The 22,661-nt window shown below is 42.0% G+C and overlaps 1 protein-coding gene across 2 annotated transcripts in view; it reads right to left on the reverse strand.

The window, feature by feature from the left end:
• Nucleotides 1-15,466: 15,466 nt before the first annotated feature.
• Nucleotides 15,467-22,661, reverse strand: part of TLL1 (tolloid like 1) — a 221,423-nt gene continuing 214,228 nt past the window's right edge. For both annotated transcript variants that reach the window (XM_075611977.1, XM_075611973.1), the window contains exons 20-22: nucleotides 21,368-21,581; nucleotides 18,750-19,000; nucleotides 15,467-17,587 (exon numbers count right to left, since the gene is read on the reverse strand). In XM_075611977.1, the coding sequence (XP_075468092.1) occupies nucleotides 17,456-17,587; nucleotides 18,750-19,000; nucleotides 21,368-21,581 (597 nt within the window). In that variant the 3' untranslated portion in view covers nucleotides 15,467-17,455. The remainder of the gene's footprint in view (nucleotides 17,588-18,749; nucleotides 19,001-21,367; nucleotides 21,582-22,661) is intronic.

A 22,661-nucleotide genomic window follows, 5' to 3' on the forward strand; every position in this document is an offset into this window, starting at 1 on the left:
TCCCCCTATTGTGTGTGAAGTTTCCCTGCCTTCACTGTAATCTATGTAAAACTCCCTCCCCTATTGTGTCTGCTAAACTTTCCTGCTTTGACTAATCTGTGTAAACCCCCCTCCCCCTATTGTGTCAGTTAAATCTGCCTGGCCTGTGTTTTCTGTGAGTGCAGTGTACTGTATGTAAATGTGGGAAGGGGGATCCTGTGTAAATAACCACACCCACACCCACTACCCACTACCCACGGCCCCTCCGCTGCTTGCTGCAAAACAGAGACAAAAATTAAAACATACAAAGTAATGTCCCCTAACCCCTTAATCACCATAGCGGTTATTAACCGCTACAGTCATTAAGGGGTTAACCCACCCTCACCCACCACTCGGGATGCCTACATACCCTCCCACACTAACCCCCCCCCCCCGTGAGGCCTAACCACCCAGTACCCACAAGGGAGGCCTACCCACATACCGTTGGGGAAACACCCCCCCCCACCACCCCCAGTACCCACAATAAAAACAGTACAGTGACCCACAATAAACAGCATTATATTTATTAAATACATTACCCACCCCCTGTGCCCCCCTATAAATACAAGATTTATCCTTTTACATACAGAGTTCATAACGCAGCCCCACGCGAGTCCCCGGTGGGCTGGCGGGGCACCTGGACAGACCTACAGTTTACCAGCAGCCCTTTTTACACAGGTTCTGGAGGCCTGCTGATGGATCCCGCCAGCACCATGGCCCCCAGGTGGTCTCCTTGGGTCACCGTGGGACAAAATTGGGTCCCCACGGTAGGTCCGCGGATGTCTGGGAGCCCCGGGTCAGACCCACAGGTGTCTGCAGGGCCTCGGGTGGTTCCCTCGGGGGTCTGGGGAACTCACGGGTGCTCACTATGGGTCCGCGGTGCCCCCACAGAAGTGGGACCAGACATCATCATCCCCGAACCTACGGGTTGGCGGTGCCCCCACAGAAGTGGGACCACACATCGTCATCCCCGCAGACTACGGGACCGCGGTGCACCCACAGAAGTGGGACCACACATCATCATCCCCGCATGTGTCACCCGTGGAACCACCAGCCTGATACCCTTGGGATACCCGAGGATACCCACAGGTGGTCTCCAGAGTCCCACGCAGAACCACGGAACCAACCCTGAATGTAAAAAAAATAAACCTGGCCTATACATTCAATACATACACCCTCCCCCCCAACACCTACAGTACAATAATGTGCAAAATAACTATTATCCAGATATGGATAATAGATTAATTGCCCATTATTAAAAACATTAACTAGCATATACAAATAAATAAAGTACTACTGACCTCATCAATACGAAGTGTCCGTCGCCAGCAAAATCCTTGTCTTGCCCACAACATACATAGCAAATATAAAGCCAATACATTGCAATTACATTCAGATATCAATTAACCCCTTAAACACCTTATCAGATAATAACCGCAAAGGTGATTAAGGGGTTAAGCCACAGTGGTCCGATACCCACCCTTCACCCATGAATTTGTACAGTGGCTTCATCATGCAACTATATATATATATATACTGTATAGCAGTATAGCAGATATCTACCATGGATGCCAAGACAGGACAATTTTTGCTATATTCGGATTGCTCATCCTCTGTACATTCCTGGACTTATGGGATAAAATTTGGGCACATCGGACTAATGTGCTACTTTTTGGACATTATCACATCTCGACTGGATCGACATATGATTTCTGTGTCTCTCATTTTGTCTTATATCACATTATTTTGATTATGTATTGTTGATTGGCCCAGAGATTGAGGGCACATAGCTCATCATAATAGTTTTGAATGGTGCAGGGTGGAGGTACTTATGCAGTACTTATATAGTGATGAAATGTATTTGGATATACTGCCCACCATCTTGTCACTCTCCTTCACCTATAGACAACATGAAGCGCACTGCAGTCTCCTTTCCCCTAAGGAGTACTGTTGCAGTGCCCCCACATAATGCTTCATTTATGGCACTCTTTAGTTACTCTGTGGACTACGTTTGCTGCCTATTGGTCATTTTTAGGACCATAACTATATTGATCCCTCTAGTTCCACGCATAAATGTTATAAAGGGCACTTGTATTTGTATTTACAGATATTTTTGCTGGCGCCTCCGCGCAGGATCGTATGGGTCGATTTACATGTCCAGTGCGCATGCGCGGTGTGCGGTCCAAGCCGACACGCACTGACAGGGTGACGTGACGCTTCTTATAATGATAAGCGTTGAGAGCGAGAGGCAGCATACTGCGCATGCGCAACAGACAGCACTGTAGGGTAAAGACATAAAGAGAAAAGTCAGCACTTACTGCACCGACACACTTTATTCGAGCAAATACCCAGTATGTACCTGGCAGATACCTGGAATGCGCCGCTCCTCACCTCTGACAAGCCCCGTTGCGTTTGCCTTCCCAGCCTGGGTTCATGCCTGGCTGACGGGCGGCTGATCTGTTAAATGATAATGATTAGGATTTAATAGGCTGCAATGCTTCGCGTGTCTACCAGATGGCATAAATTCATGAATTGTAATGCAGTATATATATATATACTGTGCAGTATTGCAGCCAGCGAGAATAAAATGCTTCAATCCCTGCTTGGAAAATACCTCAATGCACTCGGGCAGAAAACAGTCACAAACCTCAATACACCCGGGTATACCCGAATTCGTGGGACTAGCCGAGCTCGAATAAAGTGTGTCGCCAGTGTACGAGTCGCGCATGCTCAGACTACACATGCGGACATCGCCATGACTACATATTATAATGCGTGCCAGACTGACACGCGGAAGCGGCACATATCCGGTAATCGAAATAAGCAGCTGCAGCTGTTACCGCTCCTACCCGTTTTTGGCGCGAAATTCAAACCTATATAAACAGTCTCCTGCCCTAATTCCCTCACCACTCCAAGTCTAAGTCTCTGGACGAAACGCGTCGGAGTGGGGGTGCTAGGCAGGACCCCTGACAGATGTTCACGTAACTATGCTACCCAGCACTGGTGCAACTAATCTCTGGACTGTGACACTCTATTTTTTCATTATGGATACTGACAACACACACAAGGTTATCTAATAGGCGTTCATCAGGTAATTTTCCATACATGCTATTCACACACTTCACTGCTCTACACATCTAGTGACTTCATCCCATCATGTTACATTTTTCCTACAAGTGATTACTTTGAGCTGTTGGTATTGGTTACATATTTGTATGCTCAAGCAGAATCATGATGGTTTAAGATTGTCATTTATATTTTGATTAGTCATTTCACTGGTGTGTAGTACGTATTATCTTTAGCCTTGTATAGGTGCCTGTGAACCCATTAACCTACTGTGATTTATATTAATCTATCCTAGTGTTTCTTGAGTCACTATCCTTCTCATGTTAAGGGTTGACAATTTGAGTCATTCCCTAGTTTTGCCCATTTGTGTCTATGGGTAGTACCCGTGACAGGGGTCCAAGCCTTTTTTAAGTGTTTTTAATCATGTACTGTTTATTCATCCTTTTTTGCATTGTGTCAAATAAATAAAATACTATATGTTAATTGCATACCTGAGTGCTCCCATACGGGTTACTTTTTTCTCTTTTCACTCATATATATATATATATATATATATATATATATATATATATATATATACACAGTATATATATATACAACGTATATATACACACGATGAACCCAGTATGTAAAAGGATAAATCTTGTATTTATGGGGGGGCACAGGGGGTGGGTAATGTATTTAATAAATATAATGCTGTTTATTGTGGGTCACTGTACTGTTTTTATTGTGGGTACTGGGGTTGGGGGGGGGGGTTTCCCCAATGGTATGTGGGTAGGCCTCCCTTGTGGGTACTGGGTGGCTAGGCCTCACGGGGGGGGTTAGTGTGGGAGGGTATGTAGGCATCCCGAGTGGTGGGTGAGGGTGGGTTAACCCCTTAATGACTGTAGCGGTTAATATCCGCTATGGTGATTAAGGGGTTAGGGGACATTACTTTGTATGTTTTAATTTTTGTCTCTGTTTTGCAGCAAGCAGCGGAGGGGCCTTGGGTAGTGGGTAGCTTCACACACAATAGGGGGAGGGGTTTTTACATAGATTACAGTGAAGGCAGGGAAGCTTCACACACAATAGGGGGAGGGTTTTTTACATAGATTACAGTGAAGGCAGGGAAGCTTCACACACAATAGGGGGAGGTTTTTTTTACATAGATTACAGTGAAGGCAGGGAGGTTTAAAACACACATTAAAAATATGTACAGTATGTAATGTATTTATTGTTTATTCTGCCTTAACCCTTCATTGCCTTAGCGGCTATACGCTATGGTAATGAAGCAGCATTTCTGTATTTTTAATAAAATTGTGCAGGAGCAGGGGGTCCCCTGAGCATTAATTTCTGGCTCTGGGAAGCCCCTGCTCACTGTACAATATTATTAAAATACAGAAATGCTGCTTCGTTACCATAGCACATAGCCGCTAAGGTAAAGAACGATTCTTTATTGATGTGTGTTTTATTTATACTGTATATGTGCAGAGGGTCTCCAGAGCAGAACCGCTGTGGTTTTAGGTCCGGGGACCCCCTGATCCCTGAGATACAGGCCCCTTTAGGGGGTGCCGGTATCCCTCTGCTTGGTTTACAGGCCGCGGTCACGTGATCGGGACCTTGAAACGCAGAGGGATACCGGCATCTCATAAAGGGGGCTGTATCTCGGGCAGCAGGGGGTCCCCCGACCTGAAACCAACGCGGTTCAGCTCCGGAGACCCCCTGCACATATACACTATGAATAAAAATGTATTTTAAATAATTTTGAATGTGCCAATGTTTGCGCAGAGAGAGCAGCGGTTCTCTCTCTGCTGCAAACACATCTCGCCCCTGCCGGCCTACAGTATCATTGATGTGCATATACAGTACTGTATGTGTACAGTACTGTATGTTAGGGGTTATAGGGGTTGTTGTTATACAGTATATATATATATATGTATATATATATATATATATATATATATATATAGATATATATACTGCATTACAATTCATGAATTTATGCCATCTGGCAGACACGCAAAGCATTGCAGCCTAGTAAATCCTGAACCATTATTAATTAACACATCAACCGCGCGTCAGCCGGGCATGACCCCTGGCTGGGAAGGCAAAAGGAGCCAGGCATGCTCCGGGTGAACAGTGTGGCATTCTAGGAACATGCCAGGTACAAGCCAGTGATTAGTAAGAATAAAGTCTGCCGCAGCAGTAGGTGCGAGATCGCAGCATTATGAAACAGATAGAGATCCCAAACATCCCCAAGATTCGGAACAGAATTTGGTTTGTTTGCCAGATGGAAAAATTGACAAGTTTGGTTAATGACTTTGGCACTAAATATCTAAATGTGTGGCTCCCAAGGCTAGCACAAACTGATATCTTTGGGGTGAGCATAGCCACAATAATGCTTTCATATAATGAAATGTGTTCTCCTTTGACGAAGTTCATCTAGGAACACAACCGGGATGTAGTGAAATAGGAAGTAGATCATTTAGTAATATTAAAAATAAACAGAGTAAAACCAAAACAAAATAAAACCAAAAGGAAAAACATAACCACACAGAGGGCAGAATAGAAAAGGGCATATGCAGTTAGAGTTTCAAACCTACATTGGAGGCACTGTTCCCACCCCCACCCCTACCTTCCCCCACCCCCTACCTCCCCCTCCCAGTTGGAAATCTTTTTTATTATGTCATATTCTATACTTTTTATCTCAATATATATGTTAAGATAGCTGTACTGTAATACAGATCTTTTGTATGTTATGCCAAAAATTCAATAAAAACTTTAAGTTGAAAAAAAAATAAAGATCAACGCTTCTCATGCGCCTTGCTTCCTATGAACATGAACTAACGTGAATGTAATGTTAAAGAGGTTCATTCTGTGCAAGTGATTCCTTTGACAAAGGTGTCATTTCTACTAATTATTTATGTTAAGATAATACACAATACTACAGTACACAGTAAGGTTTATATTGCCTCTGCTCACTGATCTTCAAATGTCACTTTATTTTCTATATAAAAAAAAAAACAAGCTCAAATCTGAAATTGAAATGACTATCAAGCCAATCCCACTTTGTGATATCGCTTGACTTTAAAAAGTCTTATCATAGAAGCGTACTGTAGCTTGGACCGTTTCATATATACATGAAGACAACTCTCGACTTCCTGGTGGGATGGAGCAAGTGACAATAAGCAGTAGAGCCATTGTGGGGAACACAACTGGAAGATTTTGATCTTAAAAAAAAAAATCAAAGTATCAAGGAAAACCGAATATGTCAAACTTTTTTTTACAGGGCATAGCATTGAGCTCACTTTTGGATTGGGCAAATATCAGTTTTTAAGTGAAATGCACCTTGAAAAAAATTATGTTTCTAAATAATGATACAAGTGAGCATGTTAACATGGTAAGCTGAAACTTAGAGACATTGTTTCCAGTGTGAATTCCCTTTTTAGGGCAATCTTCTAAAAGCTCCAAATCAGCCGATCTCGGTTGGTAAAATGCATTGCGATTGGTCACTTCAGACATTACAGAAGGGGTGGATTTAAAAAAACAAAACCTATGAGTCATCTAGAATTTTTAGGAGCCAACGTTTTGTTAAGTGGCAAATGGGGAGGAGAGAAGGTAAGTGGGCGTCCTTTCCCCTCACCAGATCACCAGTTCCCTAGATCAGTGTGTGCATCACTGTGTATCTCTCTCACACACAGACACAGCACACTAACACTCCTCCCCTTGACATCATTAAGGGAGTCCTCTAGCTCTCCACCTCGCTCCCTCCCCCAGCCATCATGGACACCAACATGGGGATCTGCCGGGGTTGGCGTCCCGGGCCCGGCCACCTGGACCCCCTGACGGCCATGCCCGTTTCATAAGAATAAAAGTATCAGAAAAAAAATGCCGGCAATTCCTGTGCGCATGCGTAGGAAAAGCAGGGTGTCCGGCCTGCTGCCTGTGGGCCTGCAACCCCCCGGTCCCAATGTGGGACGGAGGGGAAGCGCTGTGGTGAGCCCGCGCTCACCAACCCAGTTCCCCCTGCGCCTGCCAACCCAGCTCCTCCCGCGCCCGCCAACCCAGCTCCCCCCAATGCCTACAAACCCAACTCGCCCCTGAAACCAGGGGCCGCGGGGGAAATGCTTCCACGGGAATTAGCCCGCCAGTTTTGCCCCCCCCCCCTTTTTCGTATAAGACTATTATCTATGTCTGTTTATTGATAAATGTCTCCATGATTTGGGGCTGGTAAATAGCTTAGCTAACCAACCCAGTCAGAGAGGGCTGAGCTACATGTATAGATAGTCTCCAAAGCAGAGATAGGGGTTTTTGGTTGGCTCACTATTTCGCTTATGTTGATTTTTTTTTGCTGTTTAAAGCGACAGGCACAATAAAGCCTTGTTATAATTTCACCTTACAACAGTCTCCATTGTGTACCTCTGCACATGTCCTCCTACATATGGTGTCAGAAATTTGGGATGAGAGGTGGCCTTTGAAGTTTAAAGGGCCGGAGATTGCCTGTGGAATTATTATTTTTTGTGCTTTTGCCTGCATACAGTCTTGCAAACAAACCTGAGCAACAAAAACAAAGATTCACCTGCAGCAGATATCAGAATAAAAGGGATACACACCCAGGCAGGAAACTTACACTGCACTGAAACCTACAAAACCACAGATGGACTCTTTTCCCCAATCCCAAGAGGAGAGAGACTGCTGAAGCAGGTAAACCTTTATTTGCCTATAACAAAGTGTTATATGGTCATTGAAATAGGGGTTTTGCCTTCTAGCCATAGTCAGGGTTCAAGAAGTGAGTCAGCCCTAAAAAAGGGATAGGTGTTTGTTGTTTTCAAAAGTTTCGCTGAAGCAGTGAATACAGATGGTGACCCACGAGCGGTACTGATTTTGCAAATAAAGGTTGCCACACCGCATAAGACTACCAGCTGTGAATGGAGTATATGCAGAAAAGTGTGAAAATTGATGTAAGACTGTGCTGAAGCAGGGGGAATTTTTAGCAAACAAATGCTGAGTGTAAAATTGCCCTACAGGGGAAAAAGGGATTGCTGAACTGTGTAAAAGGTATTCCAAAGCCAATTGCTGAGTGTTGAGTTACCCTGCCGGGAGTGAAAGAAATATTCCACTGCAAAGAATGTTTAATTTTCTGCAAGTAAAAAAATCTGCCTATGTATCTTGTGAGCAAAACAGACACCCAAAGTGTGAAGTGTGAATGCTATAATACCCAAGATGAGACTGAAAATTACTGAACTCAAGCAGAAAACCAAATTCTGTTGCTGAAGCGGAGGGATTGCACCTAGCAAGTAAATGGCGTAAAGCAAACAGAAGTTTTTACCTAGCAACTACACATCCAGCATACCTAATGAGAGATTAAACCTAGCAAGTAAATGGTGTAAAGCAAATAGACGTTTTTACCTAGCAACTGCACATCCTGTATACCTGATGAGAGAAAATGCGTGCACAGTACTGCTGATATTGTAAAACTTATCCAAGAAAGAAAAGTCTACAGAGATGCCTGTGAGAGCTACGACCTCTACAAGCAAAATATGCCCACCTGTAGGACTACCACAATTGGGGGTTCTAGCAAATACAGTGGCAACAGCTGCAATAGCGCCTCCTAATGTCAGGAAGAAAACTACACCTGAGAGCCCCAAAATGGAGGACAAGATGCAGCATTCCTGTAATGAACCATACCCCACGGAAGAGTGGCCCTTCCAGTCCAATAAAGAGGAAGACATCTCTTACGGGGAACCCAAACCGAGTCACACCCACAAAACACCCCAAGAATGGTGGGGGTGCCTGAACTCGGCACGAACCGAAAAGACCGCTCTCTATGATGACGAATATGGTCGACAAGAGAAAAAGCGGGAGCAGTGGATCACCGAATATTTCCGGCAGCTATTACAGTTGCAAGAAAAGCATGGTGGACACAGTGACGCTGCAAAAATTTCAAATGAAGATGGAGACCCCAGTATCCCTGATGGGACGGTGTCATCCAAAACAAAAGGCGAAAAAAGAAAAAGAAAAGCGGTTCTTCACTTACCGTGGAAGGAACAGACACATCTGCAGATCTTGCGGAGGAAAAGGGGGTCCGAAATGCCCTGCAGCCTAGAGAAAATGGAGAAGTCGTCCCGCGGATGACCGAATATCCAGAGGGCCCAAGGCAGAAGTTGTGTACCCCAAAGAAGTGTATGTCCGGTGCTAATAGTGAAAAAACCTCAACCAACCATCCTAGGGAAGCGGAGCCGGAACCGGTGAGTTACGATCCCTTGACCAGCCCTGGGGATGCCCTGAAGGTTGCCAGGCATGACTGTGATCGGCTACGGGAAAATAACGTGAAGCTACAGAAAGATGTGCTCACAATGTACTCTTTGGCTAGGACAGAATTGGACGATCTCAAGACTGAGCTAGATACTGCAAACTCTACTATTACCGCCATGGATGAAAAGCAGAGCCAATCTGATAAAATGATGGCTAAGCTGAAGCGGAAGTATGAGGAGGCACTGAAGCAGATGACAGTCTTCTAGCAAGAGATGCACACTCTTCGCATAGAGCTGAATGCCTCACAACAGGAGGTCAACAGTGTCCGGACAGAGGTAGACGTATCTCAGAAGGAGGTTCATACACTTCACAGAGCACTGGATGCCTCACATCATGAGATCAACAGCTGCGGCACAGAACTGGAAGTCTCCAGAAAGGAACTTCACAGTCTCACTGAGGAGCTGGACATTTCAAGGAAAACTATCCTCCATCTTAACTTAGATCTCAAAGTCTCTCAGAAGGAGCTTCAGAACCTAAACCTGGAGATGGAAGTCTCACGCCAGGAGATAGCCCGCCTCCAAGCAGATGTGCAAAAATGGAAGGTGGACTACAAGGAGGCCCTGAATAGTACAGAGACTGAAAAAGGAGAACATTTAAGATTAAAAAAAGAAAATTCGGAGTTGGCAAACCACGTCAATGGAAAGAATAAAAAGCTGCACGAGCTTGAAAAAATAAAGAAACGGTTGGAAGATGAAAAATTTGAAGCAGAGCACCGACTGCAGAACCAACTGCAAGGTCTCCGTACACACCTCCAGAATGTCGAGGAGAAGCAGCGAACTTTGCAGGAAGAAAATCTGCAGGCTGCTAAGGAAATACAAGTGCTGCAGGAATGTCTGATTATCCAGTGCGTCCTCGCAAAGCAGCAGGATAAACTGAAGGCTACCCTGACATCACCAAAGCATCGCTAGAGGCTAAGCTTAGACGCCAGGTGACTTGGTACAAGAGGGAGCGCAAAAAGGTCCAGAAACTGAGACGAGTATCTGCGGCCCAAGCGAAGAAGTTCACAGTGCTCCACAAAATAAAGAATGATAGGTGGAAGCAAGCTCAGAGAAAGCAAAGTATGCAGATAAATTCCCTGAGTTGAGACTTGCAAGACGCACTCAAACAGGTTGAGACTCTGCAGACCAGTAACTTACAGATTCCTCCAATACGGGAAAATGTATTGGCTCTGCCCAAGCACCAGTATCCCACAGTAACTAATGCCCGTGAGGACAAGGATACAGTGAGAGTTGGGGACTCCACGCACCTTCAAAACAAGATTACGAAGTTTGAGCCACCTAAGAAAGCACTAGCCAAACCTACAGCTGCCCAACAGGCAACAAACAGAGGTAGGAGTGCAGAATCAAAGCCAGAAGAATCCTTAGCTGAGGAAGCTGAAAAGATAGGACGTTCTCTGGAAAGGGAGGTGGAGGTGCAACTCAGTCCCAAAGAAGCTGAACTGGCAACTCTGTTGTGTGGGGGAGGTGCAGAAAGACCGCTTCAAGAGCGGAAAACTCTAAGGGCTAGTCCTAACTGCTCTACAACTGTTGCCATACACTTTGTCTACAAAAAGAGGAGTGCCCGACGCAACGGAAATCTCATGACCGCGCACTCGGTAAAAAGACTTTACTTGGAAAAAGTCCTCCTCGAGCGACTGAGGAGTGCTGATCTCAAGCACCTTTGGGAGGAGACAAAAATAAACTGGAGAAAGGGCTCCAATCCCAGCGGGACAGAGGGTTCTCTTCCTCCATCCACTCTCATTCAAGTCACAGAAGGATCTCAAATGAGAGTGGAAGGATGGGCTTTGGCCGTGGTAAGCCCGAGCTTCCCACAAACAGGGGAGGTATGTAACAGGGGACTTATCCCTGTTCCCAAATGTGCCTCTAATCCAGCAGTGGGGTGATTAACTGCTGGTAGGCAATTAACTAACACCACCTGCCTGATTAGATTGCTTAGAAAAGCCTGTCTTTTGAGTCAGGAAGTGAGACTCCTTAGCTCACACCTGAGCTGAACTTTGGAGACAGAGCAGAGATTCCTTAGTCCACAATGGGGCTGAACAAGGAAGGGCAGATGTCTTGAGCGAGAAGCTGACCACAAGACAAAGGGGACAAGATTCTAAACTTGGAGCCTGACATTTTCTGTGCACACAAGGGTGCGGTTCCAGGAAAGCAGAGAAGCTTCCCCTACAGCAGCCCAGCTAACAGATAAGACTTTTTGGTATAAGACTATTATCTATGTCTGTGTATTGATAAATGTCTCCATGATTTGGGGCTGGTAAATAGCTTAGCTAACCAACCCAGTCAGAGAGGGCTGAGCTACATGTATAGATAGTCTCCAAAGCAGAGATAGGGGTTTTTGGTTGGCTCACTATTTCGCTTATGTTGATTTTTTTTTGCTGTTTAAAGCGACAGGCACAAAAAAGCCTTGTTATAATTTCACCTTACAGTCTCCATTGTGTACATTGTGTACCTCTGCACATGTCCTCCTACACCGGCTACACCACTGGACGGTGAGTCGGAACAATCCAAAGATAGCCAAGAGATTGTAAATGAAACTATCCTGAGACCAACAATGATCATACTGACGGTGAAGAAACCGTCAATGAGACTGTAGAGGATCCTATGAAGGGACCCTCTCAAAGGGTACCTCAAAGTCATGGGGCACCTCCCGGAGGAGCTATGGGTAAAGGGCCCGACGCACCATGCCTGCAAGGGTGGCTTTAACGAGCTAACCTCTGGACCCCAGATGCCCATGCTTCATTCCAAACAAAGACTATTGAGAGACATTTACACCCTCAATGGGAGAGGCTGAGCCTCAGGACTATACCTATTGCTCCCCAAGGGGAGAAGCTGAAGAACAGCTTTGGCGGAGCCAAAGACTTAGGCATCCTCATACCCGGATAGCCTACGATACAATTGGGGCACCCCACTATGAGGCTCAGCAGTGGTCAAGGAGTAAAATACACTCCATTATTGTGATGTTCACTCAGATGTACAATTTAATGTAGAGCATAGCAATGTGACAAGTTATACTCCTAATACTGCATTTTTATTGTGTAAACCTGTGTGTTATATTGTTGTGTTATGCTTTTCCTAAGTGGGGTTGTTGGTCTTTTCACCAGGGAGAGGATGTAACCAGGTCCTCTGGTCCCCCGCTCCCTCCATGTTTCCCCCCCCCTCTCTTCTTACCCTCCGGTGGCTGTGGGGATAGTTGTGTGTGAGGGGAGACTGATAGGGAGGCGAGCGCATCGGCAGAGACCGGCGGTGAGCACAGTACAGGGTGCCGCCATGTTAGTGAGGCTCGCGCATGTGCAGCAGAGCACTCAGCGGCCATTAGATGTATTGCGCATGCGCAGTGAGGTGCGAATGGTTCATAGCTAAGGGCTACATGGGGACTGCAATTTCCTAGAAGCCTCAGGGGCTGCTGCAACACATTGCCCACAGCAGCCAATAGGGCGCTCAGGATCTCCTGCAAGGAGATAGATACATTTGGCGCACTTGGGAAGCCACGCCAGTCGGAGCTTGGAAAAGTAAGGAGTAGGTTGCATGTGCAGGTGTCTGTGGCATCTGCACTAGGCCATATACCCCTGTTAGGCCCCAGCTAGGCCCCGACTCCCCTCAGCTTGTTGTTGGTGCAGGGACAGGCCCAAATATAGGCACACTGCCCCTGTAGCATAATAGTTTGGGACACAACCAGGACACGTTGCATCCTGGATCAGAGTGATCTGAGACCAGATCATCCATCTGTGCTAAGAGACTATTAAGGTGGTAACATCCATGAGGGACCCACCCACCGTAGAAGCGGAGGCGTCGCGGTTCATCATTGGATCCATGGATCCTATCTGCATCATCTGCGCGCCCAGGTGTGGACACACCCGGCACGTACGTCATCTCACCAAGTGTACCAACTATAGACAGGCTAGTGGGGCAGCGCTGAGTCACATACTTGGGTGGTGGTTGATTCTGTGGACACTAGGACAGTCCGGTGCCCGGAGCATCTCAGTACAAAGTGAGTACATAGTGTTGTGTTAGTGGTGCTATTATTTATGATTATTTCTATGCACTTAGTAAATTGCTATTGTTTTACTACATCAGTGTGTATTGGTCATATATGGTCCTGCACGGGGCTATCCCACATAGTTAGGATCCCGCGCAGGTGGAGGCGCTGTCACCCATCGAATCAGGTACACCCCAGGCTCCAAGCAGCGGAGGTTCAGGCCTCCTGTCAGCCACAGGTAACACACCGTAGCTGCAATATCTCACAGGGGGTGGGGGAAAGTGTGCTACATAAAATATATATATATATATATATATATATATATATATATATATATTGTGGTGCCATCACTTTCCTCTAGGCATTGAATGGAGCAGCTATTGAACTTTTTCACCACAGAGAGTTAATCCTCTCTGGCATGACTGCTCACCTGCTGGCTGATTAATCAGGGAGTGCCTTAAGAGTATGGAAGCAGCAAGGCACTAAGAGTCAGTTTTCCCCAGAGAAGGGGGGAGACAGAGGATTTTCCCAGCTACCAGGAGCTGGCTAAAGAAGTCTGAGACACGGCTGAGAGACACTGCTGAGAGAGCTGTGCTGAAGCAGTGATGGCTGGTTACAGAGGAACACAGGAGTTTCCCTGAGCCCCCGTGGGGTGGAATCCCAAAGAGAAGAAGGAAGGACGATAGACTGTGCTGAAGCAGGGACATCACCAGATGGACTAAGACAACCCTTTCTATTGTTTACAAAGACTGCTGTTACCTTATTGCTTATGCTAGGGCATGTTTTGGGCTGACAACTGGCTTAGATGGCAGCCGGGTTAGTAAGGGTTGGAGCCGAGAAGTGAGTTAGCTTTCCTAATGGAAATAGGATTTGATTTTATTATTTGTTTTTTCTTAAAAGGACGGTGGGCCAATTCATATTATTTATCCCTGTAAATAAACCCCAAGTATAAAGATATACAGTGTTTCCTGCCTCATTTGGGATAAAAGAGACTGCAATGTGGTGTTGGCATCACAATATATATATATATATATATATATACATATATATATGTACATACATACATACATACATACATACATACATAATACATACATACATACATACATACATACATACATACATACATACATACATACATACATCTTTTTTTTTAACTATTATCTACTTAATTCCTTAAGTGACTCAAAACCCCTTAAATTTAGGTGGCCACTTTATATCACACATGTTTCTGACATGGAAAATAAATAGTTACAGTAATAGGACCTGGGTGATTATAAAGAAGACAAAAAAAATAGTGTAATCCACGTTCTACAGCAAACTTGACAATACTTGGTGGTATAATAGTAAATGTTAGGTTAATGCTCTCTAAGCACCTCTGTCACTGAAAGTATTACATGTTGTAGCATTAGACTGAGTAAAAGAAGAAAGACACAGATGGCTCTTAACTATACAATACTAATTCATGAAACATATTGCAAGCAATGTCAAATCAATCATTCAAAAAAGCTAATATATGCAGAAGTTTAAGCAATCCTATGTTAAAGAATAGATGGATCTCACTTGGTTAATTTCCACATGCATACCTGCTTTGGCTGCATGGCAGCCTATAATACTCTGAAGCGGTTAAACAATTTCAATTAAAATTCACATATTTTTACACTTTCTGATGTTTCTCAATTTTCATTATTACTGTATACTGTTTTCAAGGATGCTTAGTTTTTATTTAGGACTACAATTTGTAGGTACATAAGAAAGAACCAAGGAATTCAATAACGCAAGTTCCCAGCAGCTCCCCGGAAGGTGCGTAATTCTATGTCTTGGGGACAGTGCTGCTTTATTGACTAGAGATGTTTAGGTCATTTTGTAATTTTACATTAATTACCATTTTTACATAAATTCAAATATGTCAATTTTGCAAAGAATGAACATGGCTTACATGGGCAAAAAGCAGACTAGTTTGTATGTGCAATATTGCTGCCGTGTTGAATACTGCACTAATTAATTCGTACAAGCAATTGATCCCGCTAAATTGGCCAGCAGGCTTTAGTGAATTCAAAATACCTATCTTTTGTAAAACCTTAACAAAAGAACAGGGTCTTGACTGTAGCTGCATAGTTTTATGAACATTTAATGTGACAATAAAGTTTCAAGACATAACAAGGAACGGAGATACAAGTTAACTATAAATACTGTATGCTGTTCTTAGGTAACAAATCTGTCTAGAGAATTGTTTTAATTAAAAAAAAATAAAGATTTATTAGTGCCAGAAAATGTTCGTGGTGAGACAACCAATGTCTGATGCCAATGTAGATAGCAACCTACATCAAATGATATCAAAACAATACTTCTATCTAATAAACCAGAACAATTAATTTCAACTTGATTCCCAATAACGTTAAATAACCCCTTTTTATGCATTTGACAACTTTAAATAAAAGTTGCTATTGTCAAAAAGGATTCCAAGGAATTTGGCACATAAAGTAACAATTTAACTGGTCAACCATACAAGGTATTTCACGGTTTTGGAACATGTACATTCATACAAACCTACATTTGCATATACATCATGACTAAAGCAGTGTGAGGTCTAAGCACATAATAGAACTACAGTATTAAAAAAAAAAATGTACAGTACATACAATACTCCTACATTAAAAGCCAGTCATTTTATATACAATAGATGCTATAGCTTGGTGTATGATTTCCTTAAAGATCTTTTGTAACATACATTAAAATGTTCAAGTTGTCAAATGATGTATCAAATTACAGATGTACTGTATCTACAGGAAGATCTGTTTGATCATGTGCAAGAATTCTAAGGCAATAGTTGTTGTTCCACAGGAAATAGTGCTGCAGCTTCAATGATCTCTTCATACATGTGATAGTCTTTAGTCTTCAGATGCAGCCAGGCATAGTGAGACATTCATGTTTTGCAGATTGTTGGCTCAATGATCAAATTGTTTTTCTCTTCTTTTGTTTTTGTAGTTTGAGGAATAGCACCATTGGAGTTTTCTTCCAATAACAAGTTATGTATAAGCTAAACAGTTCATGACGTATTACTAGAAAACAAGCTGTTTCTATTCCATGTTCCACCACTGGGAGTATCTGACTTTAGTTGTCAGAACTATATCTCCTTTATTAATAAAACGAACACTCAGAAAGAAAGATAGCAGCCACTATAAATGTTGATGTTGATGTAAAAACCATCAGGTTTTTTAAGATTTGGCTGATTAGACAATCCTTGAGATTTTCTTTTTTTCCCAGGATATGAGGAGTGTGAGCTAGACAACAGGTTTGCAAAACACTAACAGGTCCCTGAATATGTTTGGTGCAAAGTAACAGTGCATTACAACATATGGCATATTAGACCAGTTAATTGAAAACTTCCATTTCGTAACAGCATTCACACTATGAATGTAAAGGAGAAAAAAGTGTATACATTCTTATAAATGATGGCTAAAATGAAATGGACAAAAGATCTGCTCCTAGGATGTAAAACAGACATCTGAATAAAAACATAGAGGCTTTAAGGTTCCAGTTCCTAAGCATCATTGCTTAACTGAATAAACGGAGGAATCCTGAATGGTTTTCGAACATTCCCTTAACATCGTCTTGTTTTGCATTCCTTATACCATTTTATTTGCATTATATGCTGACTGCAAAGCACAAAAGCCACAAGTCTAAGACATTTGGAGAACACATGAGTCTGTGACCCATAGGAAGACTGCGTCTTTTTCTTCCTTTCCCCCCAAACAATAACCAGAAAGTAATGCTGTCCTCAGGGTGACCTCCCCTGAATGTTACTGATTGATTCTGCAGGCAACTTTGACAAATGTCAAACTGAGAATGAAAGCGCATAGTCTCCCTAGAAGCATGCAATGCCCTTTCTTTACCTTCCAACGAAAAACAGTCAACCTGCATTTACTATAACAATTTCTATGGGGTGGTAACATCTTCCAGTGCTGTTTGTGGTATTTTACGATGCTTCCATTTATATTTATGATATAAAACATTTGTACTAATAACGTTAGTTAAAAAAAGACTTCCTTTCTCTCAATCTCTCTCATGCACACGTTTTCTGTCATCGAGGTTTTTTGTGTTATTTGGTGTGCAGGGTATCTTGATACTTCACACTTTTATATTGTATATGAAATCCCTTCTTGCTGATTGTATCATCGGTGTGAAAATGAATCAATATTGCATCCCCTGTTGATATAATTTCTTCCGGAGGCTAGAAAAAAAAGAATAACATAATAATCACTATAATCTTCCAAATATAGTATTATGTAGAATTTACTATGTTATAGCCATATGTAGTTTTATAAAACACCTTTTATGTAAAAACAATATTTACTAAATATCAGTTATTTACAACTGGCACAAATCAACATAAAACATACAGCTAGTCTTAGCTGATTGGAGGGTGGCAACCTCCTACCTAATTGAAGCTCACTCCCTCCCACATGTAAATGGTTAAACGCTCACTCCATGGCATCTCCCACTCTCAGGGGAACTTGCCTGCTTACAGTGTGATTGTGACAAATCTATTACAGAGTGCTTTTCCTGGTAATGTACAGGTTAATAAAAGCTTCAATCAACTAATATTGACAGATTTATTATAAATCATTCTTCCTGGCAATGCACAGTTTATTAAGAATCTATATTAGTGTTAGGGACCCCTGGAAATGTGGTCTGCCGTGCAGTGGCTCAGGGGTTTACAACAATTTGGCCAAAATGTTAAACTAAAAGACCATTTTATTTATTAGTTATTTATACATGTATATTTAGGCACTGTACCGTATATAAGTTTTACTGGATGTGCACTGAGCTTTGTCTGTGTTTTATGTTATGTCTCTGGTTTTAAATGCAAATCAACATAGTATTTTAGAATTTCGACTGGAATTTACTGAGCAAATAAAAATGTTATAGTTGTATGTTTGCAAGCTGAACCCTGTCAAGTAAAAACCATCACACCACAGGTGTCAATATAAAAAAAGGAGGCTTTAACGGTCTATGTTGGACCGAAATGTTGATGCGTCCACAATAAAGACACTTTTTTATGTTGAAAAGACCTGTAGAGTGTTGGTTTTTCCTAGACAGGATTCGGCTTGCTGTGATTACCCCTACGGGGTGTAACTGTGCATCCAATGTAATTTCCAGCTTCCGATAGGAGTGCTCCTACCTTTGAATTTAAGTGCTGTATGTTTGACAGCTTTTAGGAGTATGCTGGGATAATTATTTTGGACCGGTTTTCAGCATGCAATAATGGAATTCAATACATTTTCATTAGATTTGTTGATTCATTAAGTGCTGGACTGCTTATTATGAGAATGCACAAATAATCATATTGGCTATGTTTAATGTGTTCATGTGTTTATTAGAACCGTTCTTACCCCTGATCCACAAAAACGTCCAATCCTCAGTGCTGATGACTCATGGCCATCAAATAGTTCAACAAAGTCATAGCCACAGTCTGCTTCTTCTTCCACTTCAAAAGTTTGAAAACTCAATTGTACACGTAAACCTCTTTCTGCCACTAACACCCATTCACAGTCTGCTTGGACCGGGTAGTTGTTGTCACCAAATTGGGCATGGGAGAATAAGTCTCTTGGTTTTGTTTCTGGTTTCAGCCTCCCGCCGCATTCTATAAAAATTGGAATGCATATAAAATCATGATAGGTACAGCTTACATGATGAGACTGCTACACTTGTTTATAACATCTGGCAGTAAAACCATGGTGGAATTCAAAATGCATTACCCACGCTCTACTTCCCCAGTTTACATTTATAATATTAAGTTAATGCCACATTTGGTCCGGCTTTTAGCTTTTGCAAATAAAAATGGGAGCAGATTCTTTTATCTAATAGTTTATTTTTAATCTGAAGAAATGAAAATGATATGTTATCTCCTATGGTGCTTTATGAACTATGCAAAAAGTAAGTAACTATACCATGCTAAATATTCTAGTTTTAAAAACTGACCAGTCTGCCATCTATTGATATGACATTCAACTAACCATCATGTATTATTGCCTCCCTTAATGTGGCGATACAATATATGATTGTAACAAAAATACTTGGTATACAGATCATAAAAACTGGTAAAATAAATACCCTTCTGTCCCTAGAATACAAGCAAGGTCTGTAAGGGTTTTATAAGTTAATAAAGGCAGAATTTGAGATGTCCTATTTTTTTAAATGCTGCCTTCCTAAAACCCATATATAATGCAGCTTCTGCCTTGTCCAACTTGTTTCATAGTTTCCCATACAGATTATTCACAACGCATGCAACTTTTAAATTACATAGTAGTTTTCGCCACTAGAGGCTGCTGTAAGACAACTAACCCATAACTTTTTTGTTTTACAATTATTATCAATATATTTAAATTGTATTGAGGACTTGTTTTATGGATAGGCATATGTTATGACAAATGCCCAATACCGTTTTAAGGCTCTCAAATGAAAATTATTCTGAACTAATGGAATACCCTAATAAAATGATCTGGTGACTGGTGGTCAACATTTACTTGACAAATCAAAACCAAGATTCATTTGAAAGATGTGTCTTCTTTTGTCACAGACTTAAGCATTTGATTATTGGTTACCAAGAAGCTTTCCACAATTAAGTCACAATACACAAATGCATATGACTAGATCTTACTCACATAATGGTTTGCTATGTACAGTATCATGCTCTATAAAAGTCTGCTTAAATGCAGAGGGGTAAAAAAACTATAATTTAGGGAAAGGAGGGGGGTGATGTCACATGTCAGATGTAAGAAACACACTGGTATATCTGATTGTATTGCCAGTACACAAAAGAGATTCCTACAAGTGATGCAAATTGTTAGCAAGAGAAGTTTACACCACATAAAACTTGGCAGATTTTTTTGTATCACAAATACAATATAAACAACTGATGCGCAGAGATGCAGCATTTGATACATCTCATCAAAACATGTGTGTCTTGTAACTCTTTCCTTTAATTTGTACGTGAGGCAAAATGTGGAAACGCTGATAATTTGATGCAGAGGAGAGCGATTCAAATGACACGTGTCAATTTTGCTTCAAATTTGCTTTCAAGCACCACCACACAAATTGGTTACATTTGGCACTGATCAATATGCCGAGGAGTTTATGCCGACTTTTAATTGTCACTAATGGAGAAGAAAAACGATGAGCCGGACCTAGAACTTGACGCATCTGAATAATATAAGCGTCAAACTGTGCTCCCTAGCTCTTCCCATAACCAACCTTTGAATCACAAATTACACATTGGGCACCGAAGAAGTTAAAAAACAATACATACTACCTTCATGCACCAACACATGTTCAGAAAGTTTTTTGTAGCATTAATTTATCTGCACGTTTGAATTTGATATTTAAAAGATAGAGAGAAGACAACTGTTTTGAAAAAAACTATAATGTACCAAAAAACATAAGTGGTTAACAGAAAAACCGAGAGGGTTCTTGAAGCGCGATAAATGTAAGGTCTGCAACTTCGGACATAAAACAAATATTTTTACATCCACAAACACACACAAAAAGTTAAAAAATTTCAAGTTTTATTAACTGCAAAAGTTACCATATAGGACAAGTTTTAACTTGTCCTTGTGGATTACAAAATGTAGGACGCATGGTTCACCCTTTAAGAGGGTTTCTACTACTTTCTAACTACATTTATCTCTACAAAATGACATTTTACATTTTGTTTAAATAAATTAATCTCTAACTTTTCAATGAAAACCGCTTATTTGTAAGTCGCATTTCTGAATATTAAGCAGTGCTAATGCTGAAGCATATGTAAACATACTGTAATGCATCGGAATCTCAACATCCGGAAAAACAACCCAGGAATTCTAATCTAAAGAAAAGAAAACATTCTCGAGCTTTTAAGTCTTTCCGGTATCACCAAGTTCAATTTTCACCTATTGTCTTCAAGCATTGTTTTATCTACAAAACATTATGAAAGCAGATAAGAAGGAGTAAGACTGCTCAACAGCTTACTGACCTGTGGAATGAGTGGCTTGAAAGCCTTTCCTTTGTACTGATGCATCTGACACAAACCGGAGAAACATTTTATTTCCCGTGGCAACAAGGGGCTCTGGTATCTTGTTACCGCATAAGCGTCCCAGAATTGATGACTTTTCTGTTTCTCCATCAAAAACCTCGAGGTGATCGTAAGCACATTCCTGATGCTGCTCGATCTCAAATTCACTGAAAGCCTAAGGTCAAATCAACATTGTATTAAGATACATCCGTAGATGTTTGATATCAAGAGATCAAGTATGTTTTAACCGAAATGTTTGCATAGCGGAGATGTTATACAATTGTGTCTTTTAATTTTGTGCTCATAAAATGCCATCTGACATGCTGATTCCGCAGGAATCTGGGAGAAAATAGTGTGATGAATCTGAATGCTAAAGAAGTCGTTCTCACATGAAACAAATTAGTAATGCTTATCGTTTGTATGTATCCATGACAAAGCCTAGTAAATCTGGAATGATGCACGTACAATTCCAAAAGTGTCTAATGTATTTGCTGAAATACTTCTATTTTGTATGATAAAAGATATATAAAAACAGTATGCAGTATTTGTTAAAGCAAAATAAACATGAAATTATTATTGCATATACTGTACTTGTCTGAATTAGTTTATCTTTATAGCTATTGCCACATTTTTATTATGGATCAGTTTTTATTGCTAACATCATAAAGACACTTGAACACAAAGATATTATTCACATGAATTTAGCTCAAAGTAAGCAAGGTTATACACAATGAAGACAAAATAGAGTTTAGTTGAAGGTGCAGTTCCATTTAGGACCAAAGTTAAAGAATTGGAGAGCTGATGTTTTCATTCAATATAATATTAAACAACTGTTGAAATTTAAAATAATGTTTTGTGAGTTTATTTACAGCTGGGATTATGAGGAACAGTGGTTATTTCCTTCATCCCAATTATTATGTAACCTGATTATTGCACAATCTCGCCAAATCCCAGAACCAGCAGGGAGAGAGGGAATGCCAGGAGAGAGGGGGGGCAGAGAAAGGGGGGCTGGAAGAGAGGGGGGCCAGGAGAGAGAGAGGGGGCTGGGACAGAGGGGGAGACGGGACAGAGGGGGGACAAAATGGGGGGCCAGGAGAGAGGGGGCGGGAAAGAGAAGTAAGGGGGCCAGGAGAGGTGGGGGGGGGGCTGGGAGAGAGGGGGTGGCAGGAGAGAGGGGGGCTGGGAGAGGGGGGGCTGGGAGAGAGGGTTGCCCAGGGAGAGGGGGGGTGGGGCATACTCTAAGACAAGCTAAAGA

The sequence above is a fragment of the Ascaphus truei genome, chromosome 1 (assembly GCF_040206685.1).
Source record: "Ascaphus truei isolate aAscTru1 chromosome 1, aAscTru1.hap1, whole genome shotgun sequence".
In the NCBI taxonomy this organism is placed as follows: Eukaryota; Metazoa; Chordata; class Amphibia; order Anura; family Ascaphidae; genus Ascaphus; species Ascaphus truei.